The 26,878-nt window shown below is 42.3% G+C and overlaps 1 protein-coding gene across 9 annotated transcripts in view; it reads right to left on the bottom strand.

The window, feature by feature from the left end:
• The window catches only part of ARID1B (AT-rich interaction domain 1B), a 450,798-nt gene that overhangs the window by 106,073 nt on the left and 317,847 nt on the right, over positions 1-26,878 (bottom strand). For all 9 annotated transcript variants that reach the window (XM_047102157.1, XM_047102162.1, XM_047102161.1 and 6 more), the window contains one exon: positions 22,877-23,120. In XM_047102157.1, the coding sequence (XP_046958113.1) occupies positions 22,877-23,120 (244 nt within the window). The remainder of the gene's footprint in view (positions 1-22,876; positions 23,121-26,878) is intronic.

Here is a 26,878-nt window from a genome sequence, read left to right on the forward strand (position 1 = left end):
ATTTTGACAGATATACACTTATTGCCATTTTGTTACTTGTGGTTGTTTCTATAGATTTTCTCTGACCCTTTCTTCTCTTGCTCTCTTCCATGGTTTGTTGGCTTTCTAGGCTGCTATACTTGGAATTTTTTGTCTTTAGTTTTTGCATATCTATTACTGGTTTTTGATTTGTAGTTACATTAGGTTTGTATATAATAATATCTTCTGCATATAGCAATCTATATTAAATTAATGGTTACTTAAGTTTGAACTCATTCTTTACTCCCCCCCCCAAATTTTAGGTGTATGGTGTCATATTACCTCCTTTTCTTTTATGAATCCCTTGACTAATTTTTACAGTAACACTTATTCTTACTTCCTTTGTGTTTTTCACTTTCTTATACTTATGGTCTTCCTTTCCACTCAAATAGTAACCTTTAATAGGGCCTAGTTTAGTGGTCATAAACTCCTTTAGTTTTCATTTGTCTGAGAAACTCTGTATCTCTCTTTTTCTGAATGATAGTCTTGATAGATTGAGCATTCGTGGCTGCAGATTTTTCCCTTTCAGCACTTTGAAAATATCATGCCATTCCCTTCTGGACTGCAGTGTTTCTGCTGAAAAATCTGCAGATGGGGTTTCCTTTGTATGGAACCATCTTCTTTTCTCTTGTTGCTTTTTTTTCCCTTTATTGCTGCTTTTTGCCATTTTAATTACTATGTGTCTTGGTGTGGACCTCTTTGGGATGGATTTTTGGGAGGATCTCTGCCTCCTGGATCTGGATCTCTATTTCCTTACCTAGATTAGGAAAGTTTTCAGCTATTATTTCTTCAAATAAATTTTCTGCCCCCTTATCTTTCTCTTCTTGAAATCCCTATAATGCAGATGTTATTACACTTGGAGTCATTGAGTTGCCTAAGACTATTCTCAATTTGTGTAATTTTCTTTCTTCTCCTTTACTCAGTGTACTTTCCATTACTCTGTCTTCCAGGTCATTAATTCGTTCATCTGCTTCATCTAGCCTGCTATTTATTTCATCAAGTGTATTTTAAATTTCACTTATTGTGTTCATTTCAATGGGTTCTTTTTTATCTTTGTGTTAAGGGTCTCACTGATGCCCTCCACTTTTATGTCCAGTCCAGTGAGTATCTTTATGATAGTTGCTTTAAATTCTCTAGCAGGCATATTACTTCTATCTGTTTTGCTTTAGTGTCTTGCTGTGCTTTGGTCCCATTTTTCACTTGGGAGAGGTTTCTCTGTGTTTTCATTTTTTCTTACTTTCTGTCTCTGTTTCTGTATTAGGAAAGTTAGCTACTTCTCTTATTCTTCCCAATAACAGCCATATGAAGAAGAGGTCCTGTAGCACCCTGCAGTGAAGTGTCCCCTATTCCCCAGGGTCTGGCACTCCAGGGAGTGTCTCCTATGTTTGTTGTGTGTGCTCCGCTATTGAGACTTGGTCTCTTTTTCCTTCAATCCAGTTGTCTGCAGAGGCTATCTTCACCAATTGTGGGCAGCAAGGTGTGCGGTGGTCTGCCTGTAAAATGACACCTGCCCTTGCTGGAACTGAGGTCCTGTAAAAGAGCACAGATCAGGAGATGTGCTGTTGGCAGAGCTTGCACTGGTCTTCTAGGGGGAGGGGCCTGCAGCTAGGGGACTCAGGGGAGCATAACTGGGAAGGGTGTATCCATGGAAGCATGGTGGGGCTTGGTGCCAGCAAATTAGGTAGAAAGTGTTAGTGTTGGGCTGGTTCCTGCAGGTGGCCACTGTTTATGCTGGGGGGCAGGGGAGTGAAATGGTGTGTGACACCGCCTTTGTTCCTGGAGCCATCTCCCTGTTATCCTTGTCACTCTGGGCCACACTCTGAGATGAGCAAATCACTCTGCCTCCTGTTTGCCCCCAGTTTCAAACTGCTGGTTCTGTGCTGTACCTGCATGGGCTGTTTGTTTTGCTGTCTCTTTAAAGGTGGGGTCTCCTCTTACCTCATGGCCCCAGGGCTTTCCCAGAGCTAAGCTAGCTGACTTTGAAAATTCCAGGTCTTTAAGTCCTTCTGTTTTTCAGAACTCACAAAATTTGGTCCTTCTCTTTTTCAAAGGCAAATATGATGAAGATCTGTCCTCCATGTTTGTGAGCATCCCGGTGTGAAAGTCTGTATTCTGCTCTTCTCCACGCTGCAGACTCCCTCCAAACTGAGGAAGACCATGGTCCACTTTGCTCCCAGACAGCATCTTCACTCTTCCTACCTTCTTCGATACGGCCTCTTCCCTGCCTTTAGTTGTGGAGTCTATTCTGCCAGTCTTTGGGTTGTTTCCTGGGTCATTTATGCTGATATGAATGTTATCTAGTTGTAACGTGAGCTTAGGGTCCTCCTACTCCGCCATCTTCCCAGCTGACTTGGTTTTATACAATTGAAGTATAGTTGACACATCAAGTAACAGGCTATTGTTTTTTTGTAGGTGAATTTTGTATCTTGCTACAAAACTGAATCCTTCCATAGTTTGAGTTCATTTATCATTGATTCTCTGAGGTCTTCCAGGTTTACTATTTTATCATCTGTAGATGGAGATAGTTTTCTTTGTTATGTAACCATTTTTATGCCTGGGGGTTCTCTTGTCTAACTGTGCTGGCCAACATCTCTGAGAACATTGCTGAGTAGTAGTGGAGACAATGCTCATCCTTGTCTTGCTTGTATTTATTGGAAATGTCTCCAATGATTCCTCACTACCTAAGATACTGGTTTATAAACTAAAGCATACACATTTTACCAGTTTGAGAAAGTACCTCTCAACTGCTATTTCCTTGAGTATTTTTATTATGATTGGGTATTGAATGTTATTAAAGGAGATACTTTTCTGCAAGTTTATTTACACTGTATATAATTATGAAAACCATTGTTAATATTAAACCAACCTTGAATTCCTGGAATAAATTTCACTTAGTCATGGTGCATTATTTCCTTAATGGTACTGTTGAGTTTTGTTTGCTAATATGTTCCTTGGGATTTTTACACTAGAATAGGCTTTGAGTGAAATTTTTCTAATTAAAAAGAGCTTTTAAGAACTAGACCCAGATAACCATCAAACTAAACACTTTTAGTAACAAAACACTGGGATTTCACAGAATCAGGAGAAAAGAGGCTAATATGCATATGTCTTCTAAATCAGCACACATCCAGTAATGTATAACTTAACAGTGTTTAGACTGAAACACGAATATATCATAGCTTGGTGTAGTGCACAGAGTAAGATGGTGGGGTAGTCAGTACAAAAAGTGCTAAATTCTATGTTTCTTACAGGTGACAGAGTTCTAGCGCTCACCTAAATTCTTGTTTTACTTCTTTGTTTACTGTTTCTCTCGTCTCACTAAAATGTAAGTTCCATGGGTATAGAGAATTGCCTCTTTTGTTCCCTATGTCTGCTGAACCACACATACAGTAAGCCCTCAATAAATATTTACTGAATAAATAAAGGTGTGACAGGAGCACCTGGGTGGCTCAGGTGGCTAAGCATCTGACTCTTGGTTTTGGCTCAGGTCATGATCTCACAGTTCATGCGTTCGAGCCCCACATCGGGCTCTGTGCTGACAGTGTAGAGCCTGCTTGGGATTTCTGTCACTCCCTCTCTCTTCGCTACTCCCCCACTCTCTCTCTCTCAAAATAAAAAAAAACTTAAAAAAAAAAAGAGGTGTGACAGATTACTCCAAACCCAGGTTAATAGTTAATTAAACCTTTAGTTATCAATAATCATGTAGCTCTACCTTATTATTCTAGATCAGAGATAGACAAAGTTTTTCTGTAAATTGCCAGAAAGTAAATATTTCAGGCTTTGCAGGCCATATGTTCTCTGTCACAACTATTCAACTCAGCTGTTGTAGTGCAAAAGCACCAAAGACAATATATAAACAAAATAGCATAAATAAAACTTTATTTACAAAGACAGGTGGTGAGCTGGATTTGGCCCAAAGGTGGTAGTTTGCTAATTCCTAGTTTAAATGATAGTATCAGTAAAAAAGAAACATTTCAGGCACACTTGCTCAATAAGTCAATAAACATCAAACGGTATTTATTAACAATAGCAGTGACATATAAACCTGACGTACTCATATGTAACAAAGAGGACTACATAAATAAATGTCAGTAAGAGAATCTGGTTTATGTCCTTATTAAGTCAGATCTAGTGTAGGACGCACTGGCTTCCTCAGTACTTAATGCAAGCGAGGTTCTAAGATTAAAATTGCAAGTGCATTTAGCAGGTAAATTGTTAGGTAAGTGATGATTTGTAGTTTTATTTCCCCAACTTTTTTGGCCATATCAGAATAAACAAAAAGATCAGAACTACTGATGAGATGCAATTATGTAAGTTACACTCAATCACTGTTGTGTTGGGGGAGCAGAGAATAAACATGGGATGAATAGCATTTCCACATTAATCCTTTATTAAGGCTAAAACTTCCTGGCTTAATTCCTTCCTAAATTACTACAACACACAACTACAGAAATTCAATAAGAACAAAAACGCTAACTGAAGTACCACAGCCTCTGGCAAACAAATCATTCATCCTTCTAAAAGTAATACGGTGCTATCTTAATATAAAATACTAATAGGCAAAGAAATACCCAGAAATTCCATTTTTCAAAAGTTGTAGTGGGCAAAGAAAAAACATTTCTTCCGTTCATACATTTGCAGCTAAAAAAATTTTTTTAAAAAATCAACAAAACTAGAAAGGTTTTAGTGATCGAAGATGGAACAGTGATATAATTAATCAACATGGCAAAACTGGAGTGTGAATGACAGACACAACCTGATGTCGATTTTGCCAGGAATGCATTCACCCCTTCCATTTTACCTCATTAGCTGACTTTTGGGCAAAAGTGGATAAAGGGAGAATAACATCTGGAATGCGTGTTTGCCTCACAAGTTCTTAAGTAAATAGGAGATGGTTTTACTTGAGTGTAAACAATAAAGTAAAAAATAAAAACCCACTGAGAACTTACTACGTAGAAGACAATGTCCTACATGATATGTCTTTGTTAGTAATCCAAGGAGACTGGCTTCTTAAAATTAACATGAAACACCATAGAAACCCAGGCAATTTTGCTGTCCAATCTTCCTCAATAAGGACACTTAGGGTATGTGGGGAATCATGGGGTGTTTGATAACAAAGACTTGGGTCCTATTCATAAATTCCTTGAAATTACCAAGGGTCAGAAAGGTTTATTGTTAGAAAACCAGTAGGGTCTGTGAATTCATGTGAATTGAATTGCTAAAACTGTGGTTGCCATCGAATTTTGAGAAGAAATAAGAAGTACTTCCGGTCACTTTACGAATACCTCTACTATGATCAAGTTCTTTCCCGAAATGCTGCTACAAAATCAATATATATCTCATAGTTTTTAGCAATTAGCAATTGAGTTATTATTCTTCTACTCTTCAGGAATTTTTGGAAGCAACATTAACTTTAGTGAGAAGTTAAAAAAACGCTGTAGAAATTATTGCTACCAATTAGCAATACGTCATGACCAAGATCGACTTTCGTCTTGCACGTCTCTGCATTATTCAATTCTGCTATATTCAAAACTAAGATATTGGGATGTTTTATTCTAATATATCCTCATACTTTCTTCATGTTATGGAAATCAGCTCTCTCTTAAATCTTTAGAGCAAAATATGGGTTTTACCTGCCACAGTCTGACTTTATAGGTCTTCTGGAAGACGTATTTCTTACATTCGGCCGATCCTGCTGGTCAGAGCACTGTAACTTCTTACTATGGGCTATATTCACAGAAGTTATTTCTTTACTTTCTAAAGCATGAAGTACCAGTTAGGATCTTTTCTTCTGCCATGATAAATGACAAATACGATTTTGTTATGAGATGGCACTGGTGGGTTGCATGGTTGGACTCCACGTCTGAGGTAATCTTAGAACATCTTATCTAAGATGGTGTCCAAACCAGTGTGTGGTAACACAGAGCAGTTCTGCAATCCAAGCAGCCAAGGTTTCACTAGTCATTTTATTTTATTTTTTTTTAGTGAACTTTAAACACCTGCATAATGCCTAATGGTAATAACGTGGGTGAAAAATGAGTTTTCAATAATCCATAAATTCTTGGAATGTCTTAGTCGTAGGCATGTATTTAAATGAGTCAGAAAATCCACAAATTACTTTGAGCACGGTTATCTTTTTGTCAGTGTCTTCTAGTTCATTTGCTTCAAGAATGGAAACTTTAATATACTCCAAAGCAGACATTTCAAATACACAATCTGCTCAGTTTCCAGCTTACTGGTTATAGTTAAGAGTTTACCTGAAGTGTCTGAATGTGGACATATAGTACTTAATATTATTTGGTGATTTAAATAGGTCTGCTCTTTCCAGGAGGTGCTGCATTGGGGTTTGGAGGGTGGGAGAGCAGCTGGGAACAGACTGCCAACACAATTCTTAATTGTGAACAAAATCCACCTCAAATAAAAGCAGTATAATACATGAAGTAACAACACTCTCCCCTAGCTGTACCCTCCAGCGGAAATACAACCATAGCGGTCTGGTGCCCCAACTCTATTTTTTTAATTTTTTAATGTTTTTATTCATTTTTGAGAGAGAGAGGGAGGTAGAGAGAGAGAGAGAGAGAGAGCACGAGCAGGGGAGAGGCAGAGAGACAGGGAGACACAGAATCCGAAGCAGGCTCCAAGCTCCGAGCTGTCAGCACAGAGCCCTTCACGGGGCTCGAACCCATGAAACATGAGATCATGACCTGAGCCGAAATCGGACACTTAACCAACTGAGCCACTCAGGTGCCCCTGGTCCCCCAACTTTAAAGACTTAGCCTGAATCTGGAAAGACAAATCCTTCCACGTCCTATGGCTCAAATGTTCTTCCAAAGTAGAATTAGATTTCCCTAAATCTTCACCCAAGATAATGCCAACTATTGATGTGCCGTCAGGTCCTATACAAATATACAGATAAGTCAGTACAGTGGAGGTGTACCTGCCCTGTGTACTTCTGAGTCATTGAAGGAATGAGGAAATTCCCAAGATGCCCCAAATGGGACAGAACCCATAGAGGGACCACATATCTTCATTCTAACTGAACAATCACCTGCTGGATTCAGCTTTTCAAGTATTGGCCCAACTGCAGTCTGAGGATTTAGAGCCTCTTTTCTAACTCCCTGCTAGAGTCCTGGAGAGGAGAGCCTCCGAGGCCTAGCAGCTGACAAATAAAAGACCAGCAAATATGGTGCATTCTATGTGAGAACTACGCCTTCAGAGTGGTTGTACCACAAGTGCTTTGGGGTTTCGTTTGTTCGCTTTCATTACAAAGACCAACTTGGTGTAACACATATTTCATCTAGCCCACTGGATTCAAACTGAATTTTTCCAGTTGCTCTCTTTTATTAATATACCAAAGTTATGTAATGTCTTTCACATGGAAGTCAGTTTAATAGTCTGATTATCTGAAACTCATTACAGGCCTTTGGGGTGGATGCTTTTTTACAGAGAACTTGAGACAAGAACTGAAAAGGCTCTTGCAGAGAACACAGACAACACAGATTTCTCGACTTTACTCTTCAGGTCACTACAGGCTTTGGTTAAAGATAAACTAGAATCCTGAAACACCGATGTACCAGAGATTCTCAGCTTTAAGACAGAACATTCTGGGGCGCCTTGGTGGCTCAGTCGGTAAAGTGTCCCACTGCGGCTCAGGTCATGATCTTGTGGTTTGTGAGTTTGAGCCCCGTGTCGGGCTCTGTGCGGACAGCTCGAAGCCTGGAGCCCGCTTCAGATTCTGTGTCTCCCTCTCTCTGCCCCTCCCCCGCTCACGCTCGGTCTCTCTCTCAAAAATAAACATTTAAAAATTAATTAATTAATTTTTTAAAAAGGTCCTTGGTCTGGACTATTCCCAAGTGACCCGGAAGGAGCGGGAGAAAGGTGGCTTCTGGTTTTACGGCAGCTTGATTTTCAATGTGGACCTATAGCTGCTGCTGGGCCTGAGCAACGTGGCTCAACCTGGCTGGCCATGCTCCTCCCAGAGCCATTCAGCTCACACAGTCTTTGCTCCCGCAATTACTCAGGCGAAGTGACTAAAACTGTGGTCGTGGAAAAAGAAAAGAAAGGCGGCCAGTAAACAGAAGACAAAACTTCAGGGAAAGTTTATCAAGTTAACTTTCGGTGTGACGACATGAAAAGGAAATAGGTAATACGACTAAAGATGTGATCTGGTTGAAAGCAGGAGTCACTTCCGCCTTTGGGCACCTTGGACAGGTCACGAGGTCTCTCTTCCGCATATCAGAGATGCACCGAAATTCCTACACAACCGTCCTTGGTCTGGACTATTCCTGTCTATACTCAGTGTTCTCACGGACACACACTCTTCTCAACAGCTTTAAAGCTCAGGCGTCCAATCTGGAGGTCTCTGGGGTGCAGAGCGAAACCCCTAGGGGTGGGGGAAGCCTAGGTGCGCTTGGGTGGCACACAGCTCCCCCCAGGGGGTGCGGCTCCACAGCGCTCTGTCGCGTGTAAGGAAGTGGCGGGTTCTGAACTTGCCTCGTGCATGATCTCCAGACACAGAACGCAGAACAGCTACCAGCTAAGCCTGCTCGAATCCCTGCTTTGATGTAAGGTAAGAGGCGGGGGAGGGGAAACCAGATCGAGCATGCAGTTTATATCTCTTCTCACTAGGACCAATTAATAAAGACAAAACCTAATTTCCCCCCGCTCTTACCCATTCTTATTCCTCCTCAATATTTTTCCTCTTTCTAAGATTCTTTTTTTGTTTGAGAAGCTTAATATTTGGCTGCCTTCTGAAGAAATGGGTATAGTGACAGATGAAAGACTTGCATTCATCGTATAATTCAGAATAAGGGAAAAATCGACTGCTGTGCATTTAAGATTCTAACAACCTTGCAATTTTGTACAGTCGTTTCCCCCACCCGTTCTTTTGAAGAAATCTGCTTTTATTCTGTTAATAACTAACCACAGTTGCAGCAGCATGGATCCGATTAGCAGTTCTTATGGTACAAAGGGGAGAGGAAAAAAAAGCTGTGAACAGGGTTGCCAATTTGTCCACCTGGGCCCCCAGGAGAAAGATTAGATGAGGCGCCTGCCTGCTCCCTTTTTTCCACTTGATCGCTGCTCTGTGCTGCCTGATAGAGACAGGCCTTTTTAACGCCAAGGCACTTTCTTTCCTTTAACAAAAGTTTCCTTTGCCTCCATCCTCTCTTGTCACAGATTTCTCATTCTGGGTCCCCACATGTCATGACAACTCTCAACTGCAAACATGAGTAGCTGTGAAAAGTGCCACACGCTGATGCTTACTCACTGGAGTCCCCCGGCATCCACACCAGAAATCCACAAAGGAGTGCTCACACACCCCGCAGGGAGGACTCCCTTGATTTGCAGACCCAGGGCGGTGCACATGGTCAGTTTCCTAGGCCTAGAAATGCTGCTTTCGAATATATGATAACACAGGAAAAGATAGATACTTTGGCAATTAAATATTAGAATTTGAGGAAAATAGCACAGTATATATAAACCTGGGACCAACGGACCAAATTACTGGTATTACAGGCAACGTGGTTTCTACATATTTTCTATTTAGAAATGGAATCGTTAGGGTGCCTGGGTGGCTCAGTTGGTTAAACATCTGACTCTTGGTCTTGGCTTAGGTCATGATCTCATGGTTGGTGAGATCGAGCCACGCATCGGGCTGTACACTGACAGCATGAAGCCTGTTTGGGATTCTCTGTCTCCTGCTCTCTCTGCCCCTCCCTTGCCCGTGCTCTCTCTCCCTCTCTCAAAAAAAAAAAAAAAAAAAAAAAAAAAAACCATGAAAAAAAATCTTAGAAAAAAAAAGGTATCGGATTGTCAACTTATGTACTAAAATACTATTCTCTAAAGGTTTTAAAAATTCATTATATCTGTAACTACACTAAATAATGAGTGCTTATTTTTGTGATAAAACTTAAGCCTTCTAAATTCTTGGTATAAAACTACTTTTATTTTATTTTATTTTATTTTATTTTATTTTATTTTATTTTATTTTATCTTATTTTATTTTATTCTTTTTCTTTTGAGGGAGAGAGAGAGTGAGCAAGCAAGTCGGGGAGTGGGTGGAGGGGGGGAGAGAGAAAGAATCCCAAGCAGGTTCCACACTCAGCATGGAGCCCAATGCAGGGCTTGATCCCATGACACTGAGATCATGACCCGAGCCAAAACCAAGAGTCAGATGCTCAACCGACTGCAGACACCCAGGTGCCCCTAAAACTACTTTTAAAATTGACAGAAAGCTAAAGCATTGCATCATGCTGAAAAACTTAAGGAAATCCAAAACTTCTGATGGAAATCTCTATGTTCCAAGAGGTGCAGCCAACCGTTAGCAGCACCGGGGGCGGCTGCGTGGGGAGAGGAACAGCAGTGCTCTCAGGGGCCACTTAGGACCAAAGCAGGGTCTGGAACAGGGCCTGGCCATGGGCAATGTGACACTCTCAGAGCTGACTGCAGAGGGGCCTGGGGGACTGAGCCCAGGTCACCGGGGCCTCTGGTATGGGAGTCGTTCTGAGAGCACAGGAGACAGACTAAGGCAACACGGACAGGAAGGAAGGCATTCTGGACCATATGCTCGTGTGTTTTTTATCAATTCTTTAATTTCAGACTTTAAGTCAGTGTTCGGCAAGTATGCTTTTGAAATGTATGTTTTTCACAAACAGCCATTTTTATCTTCCACTTGTCACTTTCAAGCATCTCAAGCGTAGGATTCATGTGTTGCTGAAGCCCAGATTCCAGTCTTGCTAGCCCTTGCTCACCACCCCATGTTTATCTAGCCAACACGGATGCCACTTAGTTGGGGGATGGGAATATCATCTGGATTATGACAATACTCCCCATAACCAATCTGTTCTTAACTGGCCATTTTCTTTGAAAATAGGGTTAGTTATTAGTAAGAGATAATTTATTTAAAATAATGAGACAACGAAAAAAGTTGGATATTGGACAATTCCAGAATTATGCTATGATCAAAAAAAAAATCTTTTTTAATGTTTATTTTTGAGAGAGACAGAGAGACAGAGACAGAGAGAGAGACAGAGAACATGAGCAAGGGAGGGGCAGAGACGGAAGGAGACACAGAATCCAAAGCAGGCTCCAGGCTCCAAGCTGTCTGCACAGAGCCCAATGCAGGCTCAAACCCACAAACCATGAGATCCTGACCTGACCTGAAGTCGGATGCTCAAACCACGGAGCCACCCAGGTGCCCCTGCTACAATTTTTATATGGCACAATTTTTGTGTATTATGGATTAAAATCAGGCAGGGCCTACACTGCAGAAGTCTGGTTTAGACTGACAAATCTTACGACTACTATTTCAGGTTTTATTTTTAAGGGAAAAGAAAGTAAAATCATCTGTCATAGTGGAATCTCTTCCAGGAGAAAGGGAAATAGAATGATCCCATGAACTGTGAAATACAAAGGTAGAAAGATGGCTCCCAGCCCACAGGAGGACAGGTCATAGAAGTAATCAACTTTACAACTTTCTTTTCTTGAGTTCCTACTTATTCTAAGCGAACTGTAAACTCTTTAATTTGGTCAGCATTTACTGAGTATGCTCTGACTTGCCAGGCATTATGCTTGGCACCAGGGATTTAAAAAAAAAAAAAAAAGCAGTGCTCACTGCCCTCAACAGGCCCCTGGGCCAGCTGGAGAACCACCGAGAGACAGGTGGACTCTCCTTGGCACGGAGGGAGCCGTAGGCCTTTGCAAAGGGAAGGACGCTGGACTTGGATCATCGAGAATAAGTAGTTTTCCAGGCTAGCGAGGGGCGGGATGGATACTCTGGGCAAAAGGAATTCAGCTCTAGGAGCAAGCTGCTGACATAAAGTCACAATCAGTAGGTATGAACACATGGAATACTGAACTAGTTCCCGCCGTCAACTTCCAATATTAGGCACTGATGCAACATAAAAAAAAAAAGAGAGAGTATATACACCGAGGTTCAGCTCTCAAAAAAATACAGGTTTTCGTCCTTTTTCAAGTAGAATTTAAATGACATGATTCTTGGATTTTGTGTGAAACAGACTTCAAGGAACAATTGTGAAACTAGGGGTTCTGTTAATATTGGGAGTTAGACCTAAGAATATAGCAATTATTTTATCACAAGAATTTTCTTCCTGTGACATTATAATTTCAATTGAATCACAACCTATTTATAGCAAGGTCAAAAGACGGCAACATGCTGCCCTAAAAACATGAGGTATTTATCCATAAAATTCCTCTAATACATACATGATGGTAAGTGGGAACCCTGGCTCCCTTTAAAACATGCCCTCAGGACACTTCTAGAGAAGTGCTAAGCTGTACTGGGAGGGAGGGGAAGTGGTCTCTCCATATTCTAGAAACACTTTCTTGGGTGGCTTCCAGAACCCCAGCTCTCCCTGGTTTTCCACTTTTACCACTGGCTATTGTTGCCTTCCCTGTACACAGTCTCTACACGTCTCAGTGCCCTAGGGTTCAGTCCTCAGGATGCTTCTCTCAGTATTTCTCAACCTTGGCTATACAAAATAATCACCTGGAGAGCTTTTTAAAAAGTGCTGGTGGAGGACTGCAGCCGGACCCACTAATTCGGCACCTCTGGGGGCTGGGCCTCGCACCCATCCTCTCCCAGGATGCTCTGTGCAGCCAGGGTTGGGAACGACTGACTTTTGCTCGTTTCCCAGGTCACCAGTTCCCAGACCAGCAGCTTCAGCACCAACTAGGAACATGCTGGAAATGCAGATTCTCCAGCTCTACCCCAAACCTACTGAGTCAGAAACTGGGTATGAAGCCCAGTCACCTGCTCTCCCAAGCCCTCCAGGTGATTATGATGCAGGCTAGGTGCCTTAGGTAATCTCGTCGAGAATGCTGATGACTCACAAACGTACTTCTCTAGCCTAGATCTCTGCTCCGAATCCAGATTCTTCTTAGAACCAGCTGCCAATTCAAAATCTCCCTCTGGATGCCTAATATGCATCTCAAATGTAACAAGTTCAAAACCAAACTCTTGATTCCCTCTTCAAAAACTTGCTCTTTTCTTTGTCTTCCAGTGTACAGAACCACCATCTACCAAACCTAGGGGTCAAAACTCTTCCGCCCCCATTTCTGCTACTTACACATCCCGCCGTGACCAACCTCCCCTAGGCTACTGAAGTAGCCTCCTAATCAGTCTCCCCACTTCCAACCTTGACCCCTGTAGCCCACTTAGCAACCTGGATGATCCTTTTAAAGCATATATTGGATCACCCCATTCTCTGCCTTCTCTTCCTGCCAAGTGGCTTCCGATTATACTTAAAATAAGTTCTTAAATCCCAATAGTAATTTACAAAGCCCCATGTAAGCTGGCCCTTGGTTACCCTCTGATCTAACTGCCTACCCACGCTGTCCCCATCTCCCCCTCCTTACTGTGCTCCAGCCCCAATGACTTCCTTGCCCAGCACACCAAACGCAGTACTGATCCAGGGCCCGTGTGCTTGCTGACTCTCTGCGGGGGTCCCTGTCTCCCAGATACTCACTGAGTGAACGCTTTTGCCTTTGTTCACTGAGTCCCTTGTTCGAATATTAATTTCTAAGAGACACCTATCCCAATCACTGCTGTCTGAAAGAAGCAACCTGATTTTTTCCCCCTAACCATACCTGGTAATAAACTACATTTCCCATCTTTCCCGCTAGGATTTAAGTTTCATGAGGACAGGGTCCTTTGTCATTTATGTTCAGTGCATTGTCCCCAGTTTCCAAAAACACGCCTGCAGCATAAGATGTATTCGGGACTTGGCTGAATCAATGAATGAAAAGAAGAGAATGATAAACAAGGGTGGAAGGAAAAGGAGCAGTTGGGCCTGTTGGCCTTTCTCAGGACATCACCTGATTTATCCAACAGCAAAAGTACAACGTGCTACTTTTCAAAAAAACCATCCAGTGAATTAATACATTTGGCATCCTCAGCAAGGTCACATTCTTGGCATTCAGCTATATGCATTTAGTGTAGTTTGCAAGTACAAACTCCTATGTCACTTTCTGTTTGGAAGGGAGAACATCAACATTAACAATCCCTGGTTATATCATTTATAAACATGCAGATGTGAATTATTAAAGATTAATGCATTTTAGGATTGGTGTCGGCATTCCGTTTGTCTCATGCCGAAACCAATTCTGTTCTTCATTAGTCAATGACAACCCGTATCACCCTGTTATGGAAGAGAAATCAAAGGTGCAAGTGTGTGAGTTGAGAGTAAGTGATGAAACTGATTAGTAAGAGACTTAACGGCTATAATCAATCAACACATCATAATAATCCTGGCTCCAGGGCTATCAGAAGACAGGGAAATAGCCGTAACACCCGCTTGTTCACTTCACAACTGCTATTTATTCCCTTTAGAAAATACAGAAACACAGACCACAAGTTTGTGAAGTCAGCTTTAGGGACATCTTGACTCTAAGGACCACTCATTTTATCACCACTTTCCTAAATGAGAAGTCAGATGATTTGGGAGACTTTTACTTCTGGGCTAAAATTAGTGCCCAAAAGCTTTGGTACCCCTCCATTCCAATTCCTCGCCTCCCACGGAGGACAGAAAACACAGCAGGTCAATGCCAATAGCATTTCAACTGCAGCAGTACTCTGCTGATTCAAGAAGCAGCATTACTCAGTTAAGCACAAGTTTAGAGGGGGTGACAGTCTACTCAGCTGGAGAAATGAAATCAAACGGTAAACAAGGCGAATGAAGTGCTCCTACAGTGAACAGTGTAAAAAAATAATGGAAAAGTGGGCGTGGACGGCTGGATCAGCCAGGGAAACACATTAGCCGCTGCTAACCTGACAGAGCGAGAACGACACCAAAACACTACCCTGGTGACATGGCCTTCCCTGTATGTTCAGACACAGAAGACCGAAGAAAGGGAATGGAAAATGAGAGGAGAGTTTAAACTGAACTGCGTAACTTAATTTTAACTGAGAGGGGGAGCCAAAACCGACTGGGAATGCGTATTTTGATGTGTGTTAATGTTCTCTTCTTTCTGAATGTGAAGGAAGAAGTGGAAAAGGTTTAGTTGGAAATCCAGTGGAATGGAAGAACTGAAAATATTTCTGCTTTTGACAAAAAGAAGAAATACTCACTCCCCAATTATCAACATACCTGACTTGGGTCCGGAGGGGCCTCCTAAGCAAAGGGTAGCTCGGAGCCCTGGGGCACCTGCTTTAAACGCAAGGGTCTGGCCGCAGGTCAGCAGTGGGGGACCTGCCCTCGAGAAACAGCAGGAACATATCCATGACCAAAGTGCTGAGTCTCCATAACCAGGCTCCTGGTCGGAATGTTAAATTAGTACCCTAAAGGGGGAGGCTCTCGTATCTAAGAACTACGGCACACGGAGATGCAATCACATCTCTCACAAAGACAAAATATATAGTTGCCTTTCTTAAGTGTTGCTAAGCATCATTTGGAATGGATCTGAAATTACTGTTTTGTGTAACATACAAATAGTTTACTTTGTAAGGGGGAAAAAAATACTGGCTGAAGTTCTCCACGGTTTGTAGAACTGCTGAATTGATGTTTTCCAGGCTGCCACAGATTAAAAACACGGATATATCAATGGCATTTTGTGTTTAAGAATTTTTTTTTTCTTCCTGCTCAGCTTGCCAATAAGCAGCATGCATTTTCCTTGCAACAAGCTGTTGCAGGATTTCTACTTCGAGAGAAGCCAAAAAGGAACACTTGATAGATGTTTTAAAATAAGATTACCAGGTAGGGTGACTGTGCAGACTTTCAAGTAAAAAATGTGTCATTACGTGCAGTGCCATTTCAGAGACGCTACTGATGTGATCATGACAGGAAACCGGTTTAGAACCACTTACACAGAGTGAAATAAACTCATAATTTTACCCTGAGTTTTAAGCAAAGATAAACTGAAGAGTGGAAAATTTATTTATTTAGGATGCGTTAGGCTTCAGCCCTTAGAGTTCTAAAAATCCGACAGGAATGGATTAAAAAAGCGAGAGATACTGGCTTGCACCCTCCGGTGTTCATTTTATAGGTACTAATCTTGACAAATTAGACCAGGAACTATCATTTCCTCTCACTAAAATCCTTCCTGTTCACTCCAGCCTATGACTAACTCCTAAATGCAATTCATTTTTCTCTTTCCCATTATAGCATCCTTCCAGAATCTGCTTGTCTGAATGTCAGATTAAGCAAGAAAATGAGTTTTTTGACCAGAATATCTTCTTGTTTGTCTGTGCGGCTCTATCGGCTCCCACGGAAATCTCAGCTCTCACTTGCTAAGCGGAGGGGAGAACCAGGTGAGCACTTCCACAGGAGAGCTCTGAATATACCACGGTGCTGCCCAAAGAGTTTACATTTTCCATAGTTAATAAGATATGTGCTACCCTTTTGGGAGTTCATTCTTTTAGCATCTCTCAGATTTTCCCGAGGGGTGCAATTTCATGATGACCAGCTGGTAGGCGGGATGCATCACTCACCATCCAGGAACTGACACGATAACGCTTCAGAGAATCAGGCTTAACTATAAGGTAACTGGTGCTTTATGAGAGTGGAGGGGCGATCTCTGGCAAATCCATTCTACAGGCTCTTAAAACCTGTGGTCCTTTTCACAGGACGCAACGAAAGTCATCTGCCAGGTCTGAGTCTGCACAGGTAAAGGGGCACAGACGGCCGGGCGCTCTGCGTCCAGGGGGGCTCCCGGGAAGCCATTCAGTCCTGGAGGCTGCCTGCAGACGTGCGCCCTGGGGAATGCTCCAGCCCACTGCAGAGGTAGGGAAAGGAGGGCTTCCAGAGGAGGGAGGCACGGATAGCAAAAGATGGGAGTGATGAGGACAGCTCTTGAAAGATTAATGAAAGACTCCTCTCCACGTCGCCCTCCTCCCTCACGGTCTCTCAGCTCTTAAACCACCCTGACCCAGGGCCGCCCAGTCTCCTTCGGCCAGCAGTGGAGCTGGGGAGGGGCGATGTGGGAGGTGAGACTTCAAACAGCAAGGCACATAAAACTGAAAAATGGAGAGTTCTACTTTCATATCTGATGCAACTCTATTTTCTCTCTGCCTGTGATGGCCAGGAAGATAGGATCTTTGATTAGTCTTAAAATAGATACCTACGACTAAGCCAGAAGGAATGGCCACGAAAACAAACATGTATTCATCAGGACACTAACATGAAAACCTAGTTGTGTATCTTTGGTCCCAGGCTGTTCTAATCTGTAGCCCTTCTCCTGTCAGATGAAAGGGACTTAAAATTGGACTCTTGGCACAGATGCCGGTTCTTAAAAAAAAAAAAAAAAAAAAAGAGACGAGGGAAATCTACTCGGAGATTTACAGTTACCATCCTTAGGTCTTTGTTAACGCAACCGATGAACTGCTCCTAGCAGTCTGAACAGTTAAAGTTTTTGTAAACAAAAATGTTTCTCAGGCTGTGAAGTGTTAATTTCTGCCTGCCTATCACCATTCCCCGCTGTACGCTCACCCTTCTTAATATTTAAACACTGTGGCTGCTTACAGCACACGGAGGAAAAAGCTGACAAAAGCCTTTAGCCAATAAAATAAAAATAAAAAAAGTTGGGCTTATTTACATTTTTGCTTTGTTAGTAAACTGGAATGGTTGGCTCTGGAGGCAAGACAAGTGAAATTAACATCCACTAAATCTGCTGGCAACGGCAATGCTTTCTGATGCTGTGCTGTGTCAGCCTCACTGCGTGCTAGGACGAACGAGGCCCAGTGTAAGACCCGCACGATACATTCAAGATCCAAGAGTTTATTTCCCTAAAACCGAGGCAAACAACTCTCGGATGTAAGCCAGTAAGCAGCCAAAGTACAGTGGGATGGGATCATTTATTAGAAGGGAAACCAGATGCCTAATATCAGACCTCGCAGAATCAACTGCACCCGATGTTAGATTTGCCCGATTTAAATGTGTATATACATGCACACTGCCAATTAGAGAGATGAAGATATTTCATTTCCGTCTCTAAGTATAAATACATCAACGTAAAGAGGAGAGAGAAATGAAAACAATCAGCAAAAACCAAGAAAATTTATCATGGCACGGGGGGATGCAGTAACGTATACATTTGGGTCCTCAAATGCTCATTTAGATTAAACAACCAGGGCTGAAATTCTTTAACTTCTAACCATAGATTGCTGCAGTGCTGGAGTTATGTGCAAACAAAGGGAGAATCCATGTGGCTACTTACCACGAAAAATCTCCATCCTGCTTTTCAAAAGAACGCAGGAAGGAAAAGCCCCACTGAGTTAGGGATGTGCCAGGGCCGATGTGGTGCCAGAATGTATCACAGTAGTTGTTCCCATGACACTCACAATGTTCGTGAGGCAGCATGATAGGAGGGCAAATTTGCAGTGGGTGGAGAAACGGTTTAACAGGCAAGAAACAGATTCAGCCATTCGGGATGCTTTACTGGGCTTTTGTTTATCTACCTCTGTGATAGTTCTCATTAGCTGTCAATTTCATTCTCCAGGACAGAGATGGAGAAAAATGACTGCTCTTTTTTCAACAAACCCTGGGAAGCAGCACTAGGAAGAAGCCCCCACAACATTCTGGCTTTACAGCATCTAGGCTATCAGCCACACGACAGCTGTGCATTTGAACAATGACTTGCTGGAGAGACAATGATTGAAAGAGTCAATCTGACACAGGGAGAGGCAGTAGCAAGTCGAGTAGGAGGTGATGGGAGAGAAGTGAGGTCAGAAAAAACAAGTTAGTGCTGGGAATGAGAGGAAGGGGGAGAAAAGAAAGCACAAGACTACAGACAGAAAAAATAAAAATGGGGAAATTCCAAACAGATGTTCCCAAAGCAGCAGTCTGAGTATCCTGCCCTGGGTGGGAAACCATGTGATCACTACCTGGTGGTTTTACTTCACCAGTACAGACTCAGAGGCCAAGGGCGGGAGGCTGTACATTATCTTAGGATCTAACGTGGATTAACAAAATTTAAACATAAGGACTAAGGATGGGAAAGAGAAGGTGAGATTACTAAATGGGCCTGATTGTTCTCTAAGGGAAAAGTGTCTTTGCATTTGGTTAAATTTAAAACAAAAGAACAAGCAACGTTATGACCATCCCTAAAATGTGGTTTTATTACCTATGACAAGTTTACACAAATACATTTAAAAAAAAAAAAAAGGAAAAAAACAAGGGCATATAGGCTAGGTGGAGGGAAAGAGAAGACCAAATTCTTTTTCAACAAAAATATGCATGATTTCTAACAAATCCCCTTAAAATAACAGCACATAAGATTTACGATGAGCATCTCTCAAAAACGGATGTCGTAATGTCCCTAGGCTCAGCTTTGGGAACAGAGTGGAGAAACAGGTAGCATCTGGACTCAAGCCATGGAGGACGGCCACCAGGAGGTACAGGGCCAGCATGTGGACAAATGTGTGAGTCCCCTGCATGAATTAAAAAAGGGTGCCCCTTCCCACAGAACAGCCTGAATTTCACTCCCATTTACCCCTCTGGCCCATGTCCTTGTCCAGTGAGGAACCTGCTCAACTGCATGTGGCAGCCATGGCTAATGCCACTGAGAGGGTGGTACTGATCAGTTAAGTTGATGTGGTCTCAATACATACAAAAAGTATGGGGAATCACCCCGGATTTTAAACTGCATCCGTTGTTAAATTTTACGTTAGACTGCCTGCTCATCGTACCACACAATCACCAATTTGCCTGTGATCTAAGTGAAGCAAGGGTGCAGATGCTTGTTCCCCCTCCTCTGGACTTTCTCAGACCTGATCCCCAAGAAGATCAACCACTAACCTACCATCTTTTTTTCCCCCAAGTTAGAAGAAACATAGATTCAACTTTGTAACAATACATTATGCTTCCATGGCTGGCTCTGAGCAGGTCCTACTGAGTGACCTCAGTAAGCACAGCAAATCGTCACTGGAAACTTGGCATTCATGTCTTCTGAAATGCACAAGAACGCCACTGGATTCCCAATCAGAAGACTTGCCAAAACCACCTGTGCTGCTCTGGACAGCACAGGGCAAGCCTCCGGGTCTCGGTTAACGATAACCAGAACCACAGCGACAGGGAACACGCACTGAGTGTTTACCATGTGTCTCCTTTATGTGCATCAACATTTAATCTTTACAGGAACCCTAGGAGGTGTGGTTATTATCTTTACAAATGCAGAAACTGAGGCACAGAGAGGCTCAGAGGCCTGTCCGAGGTTATAAAACTAGTAGGTGGCGATAAAATGAGGTGAGATCAGCTAATTACATGAAAGTCCATCCAGTTGCAGTGTTGTGGTTCCACCCAGGAGAAAAGTGAACAGGTGTCGAAACTGCCGACCAGCTTTTCCAGGAGGTCACTCCTCTTAGAATAACACGAACCTTAAAGAAACGTTCTCTCTGCCATGTTTTGCACAGTCCCGTTACTCGGTACCTTCACACTCAGCAAACATGGTTACGGATCTACTTGAAGGGCGTTCCTCCCCACCAAAAGTGGAACTTCCGCTGTGTCATTTTTTCCCTGTGCCACAGGGATGCAAGGAGCTGACCTGGACTAGTATGGTGAAATGAAAACGTAGGCCCTGGGCGGTTAGCATTTCGGACCCAAGCTTAAAAACACGCTGTGTGCTTTAAACAACGTTTCCAAGAAACCTGAAAGCATTCTACTACAGACTTACTTTCCCAAGAAGCTGGCAGACAGATTCCTATTCAGGTCCTTACCCGCAGCGACTACAAACAACAGGCCTCGTTTGAGATGGGGCTGGGGGGTCATCAGAAGCGTAATCCGCTGACCAACTCTATGCTGCACAACACAGAGCTAAGCACCAGACTCTGAAGCCAGTTCACCGGCCGAGCTACTTCCTCCACAGTATGTGGTACCATGTGTCCAAAGTGAGCCCTTTTGTTGGGCATGTGTTCTACACCACATCAAAATCCAAACAGTGAAAAAGGAGTTTCAAAATCCCCACTGGAATGATAAACATATGTGTGAAAATCACCAGATTGTGAATTACCCATGTCAGGGATTTTAAATAAAAAGCTACAATATCTTTATCCCTGTGAGGAGTTTTCATTGAAGTTACTATTACTAAGAAAAGTCCTTTTGATCCAATTTTCGAAAGGAGTTCTTGCTCAACAAGTACAATACTTTACATATGACTTCTAATGTTTAGGTAGTTGATGCTTCAAAAATCATCTCAATACCAAAAACTGCCTAAGGATTTCTGGAATATAAAGTATTCGGAGCTTTAAAAATGTTGAAGGTGGGTAAATCCAGGTTTAATTACAATCTCTGTAAGGACAAACATATTTCTGAAAGAAAGGTTAACATCCGAATGCCTAAATCAAAATGTGCTATATTATAGCTGTATCTAAAATATGGATGAACCTTAGAAACAGAACATTTAGTCAAAAAAGCATATTGTGGGAGACCATTTACAGCATGAATGGATAACCACATTTTCTGTTTTGACAAGAATCTTCCTAGTTTATGCCTATTGCCCCCTGATTATTAATAGCAACACTTCCATGCCCCCAAAAGTGTCTCAGCTTGGTTGATAAATTATATAGTCACTCTACATACGTTTCTATAAATCTCAAAACTCAATAAAACTAATATTTTCTATGAATTTTTATAATAAAATTCTTCCACAAAACAAAACAAAACACCCAAAAAGAACAATTAAAAAAAACTATTCACAGAGTATTTGAGGCAGGGAAGAGGGACGGGACTAAAGACAAGAAAGGAACACACAGGTAGATACAGCAAAACTGGTAATACTCCAATTCTTAAACAGGACGGTGGGTTCACGAGTATTCATTTGATAGCTATGTCTCATCATTGGCATGTTGTATGTGTTCACATATATACATATATATATGTTTATCTATCTATCTCTCTCTATATATATATAGATATATATGTTTATCTATATCTATATATACATGTTTATCTATATAAATATAGATTTATTAGATATCTATCTATATAGATATAGATATCTATATAAATATAAACATATATATAGACTTATATATAAAACATCCCATAATAAGCATTTTTTAAATACAAAAGCAGTAAAATGTAAGAAGGGGTAAAACTACCACCCATGCTTTCAAGAGAACAGAATAAACTATCAGAAGATTTATCCACAATTTAATATTCGTTCTAATACATTAGTAAAAGGCACTTTCCGGCAGCCACCTAGATCATGTTAGCAAAAGCTACGTGGAAATAAATTACATTTAGTAATCTGCTGATAAAAGAAAGGGATGATGTTGACAGAAGAAAGCTGGAGGAGTATGATGCAACAGAAAGACAGACAAACACCCCCACATACACAATAAAGGGGGTAAAAGACACAGACGAAGTGTGGCTGCTGAGTTCCCTGGCGCGTGAACTCCTTTCGTCAAAACCAGGAGGCGAGTCTCCATCAGTGACGAGGACGTGAATGTGTGCTGGCCCAGGAAAACACCGGCAGGGACACACACTACACGTTAGAAGCTGACTGCCATGGAATAAATTAAATAGAACCCTAAAAACTGAGGCCGATACTTGTCCACAATTTTACCTCAGTGGCACTCATCAACAGAGAATCTTATGCATAGAATCATTACAAAACAGACACTGAGAATAAACAAATTTCTGGCGTGAAGGTCAATGTCCAAACCAAAAACATCAAACTAGCGGGCGATTTTAGTAACTGAGTGTTTATTGTTTATTCATTAGTTGAATATCTTTGGGAATCGGGGCTCTCAAAGTTATGCTTCTAACACATGGTTCCATTACCATGTGGTTTCATCACCACGTTTTTGAATAGTAAAACAAACCATGGAATGTATGTTGCCATTTATGGACACTAGGTCTGTCTTTACCACCGAGTGGAATAATAAATACTAAGAAATGAATACCTGGAATACTTGCGGGAGAAATTGGGCCAGATCGTGACTGGTTGCTTCCCACGGGAGAGCCGACGGGAGAAGGCGACGGGCCCCCGGGGATGCTGGAGAGATGGGGGGATGCGTGTGGAGAGAAAGGCGACTGAGCAGGGTTGCTCTGATCCCCTTGGCTGCTCGTGGATCCGGACGCACTGACTGCTGAGCTCAGAGTGGCTTCCGTTCCCGTGGGGAGGTCATCAATGGAGCCAGACAGGTCCTGAGAAAGAAACACCGATAGGTTTATAAAGTAACACTCCTAGATCCACGCCGGATCAAAAAAGTATTTCAAAACTGCAACAATGCCCCTTTCGGAGACAAAGTTCTTCTAGATAATACCCAAAATTCAGAGCATGGCCACTCGTTCTTAGAAGACTTTCAGGAGGTCTCTCATGAGTTGAACCCTAAGATCTGGCCCAGCCCTAACGAGTGAAGAAAGCTGTACACCTCTCTTCCATAAAACCACCTGACAGCTTTCCTTTAAGCTGCCAGCACTTGTCCCCCAAACCTGTTCCAAGAGTTACAGGAAACAGCACTTCTGATGGTGACTTTACCATCTGAAAGAAATGATGATTTCCATAAACCGAAAACTATAGCTCCGGATCCTTCTATTTGGAGTCAACGTTGAAGGACTATGTGAATTTCAAACGATTACGTTCTAATGGAACAGCAGAATTTTAATTAAACCTTGTGGTAAGAAATGCTTACATCTTAAGTAACTGTAAGTGCCATTATGATAAAATAGTTATGTGCATACTTTTGTAGGATCCTGTGAAAATAAATCCCCTTGAGGTTATGTTGGCAGAAATGGGTCCTCATGTTATACCTTACTTTTTATAACAACTTTAAGCTAAACAAACAATTTTTAATGCCAACTCTGATTTGTTCCTAACACCCCGTAAGGCAGTTATTAACATCACCATTTGACAGGCACAGAAACTGCAGCTCAGTTAGTTACTGTCGAAGGTTACAGCACTGAGGACAGAACCATCCACTCAAGAGGATGAAGAGAGTTGAGAGAGGAGTCTTCTGCAACCTGGTCAGAATGAAAGGAAGAGGCTGGAGTTCGGCCTTCCTCACTGCTGTGGTGCCAGGGTCCAGAATGGGTCACCCACCAGCAGGCACTCCCAGGTCGCTGAGAGTCTGGAGATCCAGGTGGGGCCCAGAGCTAGAGCTGGCTGAGTTCTAAAGGCTGGGCTGCAGTATAAAATTATTTGCCTTGATGATCTAGGACTAAATGCTGCAGAATGGGATCAGAAATGCCAGGTTCTGTTACTGTCTACAACGCATATTTAATTTTAACTTACACCCTCTACTCATTCAGCTTATCTCACTGCTTACTACTAGTGGGACTTCTAAAACTAGGGCTTTGAAAACTGGTGGAGGTAGACTGAATCTAGACCAAGAAATACCAAAGGGACCAGGTAAAGCATAGCTGGTTATGGGTCTTCAGGGTACCCCCAAATGTCACAAAGCAAACTCAGGATGAGGATCCCAGTCTCCTGGAAAGTTTCTCTGTTAACCATCTGTTAAATCATATAACGAGCTTCTCTTTCTTAACAGCGAAAGTGCCAACAATTAAAAAATAACATTCTCAAATAGCTACAAGAACCTCACAAAAAAGAATGGTACAGAAAAACAAAAATTTCTTATGCTAAGGAGAGTAACATCTAAGAATCGCATCTAGGTTTAGAGTAACAAACATAATAACAAATATAACAGTATCAGGGTAGATTGAACGTATCACCACTGGAGAAAGTATCATCGAATCTCCAAAATAAAATGAGGAAAACTGAATCGTATTTTCAAAATTCAGAGGATAAAATCTATAAACGTTTCTACTCAGCGCCCACAAGTTGCATGACTTTGCACATATTCAGCTGGTAAAACACTGTATTTAACTGGATTACCGGGTTCAACAACAGTTCCATGCAGACTTTCGGAACTGAGCACAACTTTTGCGAAGCAGGGTCAGAAAGGGAGAAAGGTTATTAAGCAAGGGACACGCTGTATACAACGTAGAAAGTATTCACCCTTCAGAAATCAAGGCACTTCTCTGACTCTCTAGAAACAAGACCGAAATTAGAAGTGTACTCGTGCACTCATGTCGATCTGCTGAGAGAGCAAACAGGGCCAGTTCCAGCCGTCCCTCCCCCCACCCCCGGCTCTCTGCGGACTCCTCATGGCACAGGCTCAGAGCGAGGATGGGTGCGGGGGGTGGAAGAGGGGTTGGGGTTTAAGAACTTGCTCCCAATGCAGCCCCCTCCTGACTGGATGTAACCAATTCACAGAACTGCAAAGGGACACACGGGCGGGGCTCGTCAAAGCAGGTGTTGTCAGCTCTGGCCTGGGCGCTCCAGCTGGACGCTGCCCGTTTTCGCTCTGCCCGCGAACCAAATGTTGTTAAATGACTGAGAGGAAAAAAAAAGTCAAGCGTAATACTATGTGATACGTGAAAAATACTTGAAATTCGAATTTCAGTATCTGTTAACGTTTCATCGAACGCTGTCACCGCCATCCCTCTAGGTACCGACCACGGCCACTTCGGGGCTAGGATGGAGACTCTGATGGAGACCCCGTGGCCTGCAAAGCCCAAAATATCTACTGTCGGGCCCTTCCAGAAAAAGTCTGCTAACCCCTGACTCAGAGCTGAAGTATTTCTAGCACGGGGTCTACTGCCTCTGCCTCTTCCTCGGGGGAAATGAGAGAGCGCCAGGCCTCAGTCGAACCACGTGGTGACACCCTGTGTGTCAGGAATCCTAGGAGCTTCGCCAAGAACAGGGACCGACTCCACATCTACATCCACCCGGAAAATACTGAATGGGAGCCAGACAGAGCCGCGTTCTCTTTGTAGGAGTGGAGGAAGCTGGGAAGCCCCCGTGACGATGGCTGGCGGGCTCTGTGTGCACGCACTCTCTAACACCTAACAAGTATCCGTCGTCAATAAACAAGGGGTCCGTCGGGCAAGAAACAGTCGGGGAGGGGGGAGAAGTGGGCTTTTCATGCTTTGTTGCAGGAAAAACAAATTTTTAATAGATAACTAGAGATAAAACTATTATCTTTTATTACACTACTTATGAGTTTAAACATAGAAAAGGCTTTGACATAGATTCAATTTTTTTTTAACCATCATCATCTGAAGTTAAATACTCTTATGCAAATCTTTCTTCATAAGAAACCCAAACAAACAAATTGTTACTTGGAAATCTGTAACATTCTCTGCGCGACCTGTAAATTCCTTCCCTGTCCTCCCTTAAAATTCCAAGTTACGGCCGAACAGGTGACACGGATGGGTGTTAAGAAAGCTTCATTCAAGCTGCAAAAGCATGAAAAACATTTCTGTTATCCAACAAGCTGATCAAGGAAATACCAAGAGAAAAATATAAAAACGGTGGCTTTCTTAGTGTTCAACATATCATCAGAATTTCAGTGCTGACTAGACCTCAGTGCAACAGAAGAGTAATAAAAAGATATAATTTCTATATTACTATTATACATACACGTAACTTTTATATGTAAATTATAGAGAAATATTCCCGCCCTGCAGACACTCAGGGTATCCATATGTATAGCTATCTTAAAACATGTTAATAAAAGAAGTTCAACAGTGGTTTAAACATTCAGCCTAGTTAACAAAGAAGCTCTGTAACTAATACTCCTCTAGAGGACAATTTAGTCAGCAGGGCACCAACTCTATTCTTCTTTTATAAGTACTATCAGATCTATGATGCCTGTAAAGAACAGAGAGACCTTACTGCATCTCATTCGGACCAAGGCACCTTCAAGCTACAGTGCTTCCATTTATCTTGCTGGAAGGCTGGCAGGTAAGGTAATTGCAGAGAGGACTCTTTTAAGGGGCTAGAGTCCCCCTGCCCCACAGCATTCCCTTTGCATCTTTGCTGTGTGGAGTGATGGGTGAGGCAATGACTGCATGGGCTCATACACAGTAAATTCGGTATTCTGCCCGGACAAGCGGAG

The sequence above is a fragment of the Lynx rufus genome, unplaced genomic scaffold (genome assembly GCF_022079265.1).
Source record: "Lynx rufus isolate CCGP_SWC_20201006 ecotype Redwood Valley unplaced genomic scaffold, mLynRuf1.p SCAF_6, whole genome shotgun sequence".
NCBI lineage: Eukaryota > Metazoa > Chordata > Mammalia > Carnivora > Felidae > Lynx > Lynx rufus.